The sequence below is a fragment of the Mytilus edulis genome, chromosome 13 (assembly GCF_963676685.1).
Source record: "Mytilus edulis chromosome 13, xbMytEdul2.2, whole genome shotgun sequence".
Classification (NCBI taxonomy): domain Eukaryota; kingdom Metazoa; phylum Mollusca; class Bivalvia; order Mytilida; family Mytilidae; genus Mytilus; species Mytilus edulis.
In genome coordinates, this window is record NC_092356.1 from 57,501,559 (window position 1) to 57,504,399 (window position 2,841).

The 2,841-nt window shown below is 32.6% G+C and overlaps 1 protein-coding gene across 1 annotated transcript; it reads right to left on the minus strand.

Annotated features, from left to right (window-relative positions):
* Positions 1-287: 287 nt before the first annotated feature.
* On the minus strand, positions 288-1,508 carry LOC139500431 (acetylcholine receptor subunit beta-type unc-29-like). Its single transcript, XM_071289169.1, has one exon. It carries the CDS (start codon positions 1,506-1,508, stop codon positions 288-290), a length of 1,221 nt encoding a protein of 406 aa, XP_071145270.1.
* Positions 1,509-2,841: the final 1,333 nt, after the last annotated feature.

Sequence of the window (2,841 nt, forward strand, 5' to 3'; positions counted from 1 at the left end):
CTATGATGTGAAATGACAAGTTTTTTTACTAAAATGTTGTACATTTTGTCTTTATAAACTAAGCTATAGTTATCTACTGAGTACACACATGTTTAAAAGCAAGCTTCCCTGTTTTTTTTTTCAACTCTGTGTATGTCAAAATATCAAAGGTCTTATAACATAGTCATATAATCTATTATATGTTGTAAATAATTCAATGAGTATATTAATTTTCTGACAGGTTTCAATTTCGAAAGAAATTTCAAGTTTTTGGTAAGTTAACAAGTAATTAACACTTATGACAACTCTCAACCCCGTGATAAAATCAACACAGCTATAATTTCGCTTACAAATTCCAAGCTTAAAACAACTATACAGATTCGATCTATCATTTGTACAATTTCTTTCCAGCCCATATTGTAACCAGCTGTAGAGGGCAACGGTGTTTGGCTTGTCTGCTCGTCTTTAACTTTTCCGTTATGTCTACATATCTGAGCACATGTAAACAATTTCAACAGCGACTTCTTTTCAATTATTTTTATATTATCATGTCGGTAATATAAAGTTATGGTGATTATAGCCATCACAGTTGTCAGGACACTGATTATCACTTTCAGTAACAAAATCAAGATGAAAATACTAACCTCGCTACTCTCAGGAAGATTTTCATCAACCATTGTCATTATAACTACAAATGTTAGAAATAAGGTTACTGAAAGTGATATCCTTTCTCCGGATTCTATTGGTAAACAAAACACAAATATATTGACAAAACCAACAAGCAATACAGGAAGGACAAGACTAACGAATAGAAATAATGGTTTCCGTTCAAGTTTGATTTTCAGGTTATACGTTGCTCGATCATAACCGTCTTGTACAGCTGTAACATTTGTAATGTCCCACCCATCATGTGGGGTAAATCCTTGAAGGGCTTTTCTAGTTTGGTCACCGTAGGTGTAGTCTCCAATGTATACTTGATTTTCCTCAAAATATAATTCAATTGTACACACATGGGAATCAAAAGGGAAGTAATACATACTGGTAATGCAAATGGCTTCCACTATACCGCCAGCTTTAACATAGGCATGACCGTCAAATAAATGACTAACATAAGTAGTCTGTTGGTCCAAACGATCATCGAAAGTAAAAATGGACCGTTTTTCTATCGTATTCCTTATCATCATCTTTGGTAACCAGACCTCCTCAACTGGGAAACGAATTACATATATGTCGTTTTCGGTTACGTTCCATTTTATAAGATGATCATGCCACATTAACTTGAAGCGTACAATTACTGAAAAAGTTCCAACGTTTTCATTAAAATCTAATAAAAGATCAATGAACGGGGAAACTCTGACAATTACTTCATCAGATAGACTTTTTCTTGGTATGAGCTGGTTAGAATACTTTTCCATGAGGCTGCTTTTTAGTTGTCGCACTTTCTGATATCCGTCCAATTCTTGGAAATTAGCAAAGCAAACAAACACTTGATACGTAAATGCTACAAGGAACCAAACTATCTTTGCCATATTTAGTTCAAAATTCTAGCTTTAGTGAATGCGTTGTACGCTGTAATGACTGTTATCTCCTGGTTTAAAAGAAAACAAAATGGTTAACTAGTGTTACACACTTATTTTGCTTTCGTCTTGTTAAGTATTGCAAAAAGATAAAATCAGCGAATATTACTTATATAATGTTAAGTTAACTTAATAAAAAAACATCTGTCAAGAAATCTATGTATGGTGGCAAATATCTGCCCCTTCTTGTCACTTAATTAAGTCGTCTTAAATAATCAAGAATAGTCGTTAAATAATCAAGAATTTTTTAAATATACTGCAAAACTGGAACTTACTTTAAATAAATCGACTGTATAAGGTAATAACAGTCCATTCCTAGATTTAGATATTTCGGTTTTACACAGGTAACTCCATACTAACATTTACGAAAAAATGGACGATTTTTTTTTGCTCTATATTGTTAATTTATCCTTTTTGGATGGTGATTTTTTTTTCGTTCTACATTGTTAATTTTTCCTTTTTGGATGGTGATTTATTTTCGTTCCATACCGGTAATTTTTCTTTTTTGGATGGTGAATTTCCTGTGGCACCATCTTACCGTGTTTATATTTCACAAATCGTTCGCTATGCCCTTGTCTGTTGTGACCCTTTTGATTTTAACGAACGTAATTTATGTATTACTAGCAAATTATTAAACCAGGGATTTCGTTACCACAAATAACTTAAAACATTTACTAAATTCTTCCACAGATCTAAAGATTTGGTTTTGAAGTATGGTTGTGTCTGTAGAAAACTTATTTCAAACGGGACAGCACATCCTCATTTTACGGAAATATTGTTGACCGTGCCCGGAATTTTGAAAACAATCCTGGTGAACTTATCGATCCTTTAAATGAACTTATTCTAAAAGTTTACCAATTCAACACTATTATTAGATCATTGAACATTGCTTTTATTGGTATTACTTTTGATTTTGTTATCAGTAAATTAAAACCAAACTAAATAAAATTGTTGTATACAAATACACATTCATGGATCTACAATTTGTCGATACGTGTATCTTGTAACTACACAAGGTCATGTTTTTCTCTGACTGTTTATGACATCTTTACACTAAACCCATCATATGTTGGATGTGTAATGACTGATATTCTGTCCTAGATGCATAATTTTGTTGTGTTGTAAGTGGCTTTTAACTCGCTGTCAGTAACTGTGAGTACTCTCAGATCTGTACCTAGTGTCTTTTTTGTTGTTGGAATATACAAGTACCCGAACACATCCACTCTGTGTAGTATTTCTTTTTTGATCCATCTGATGAGTTTTCTCGTTTGAATTGACATTTTTC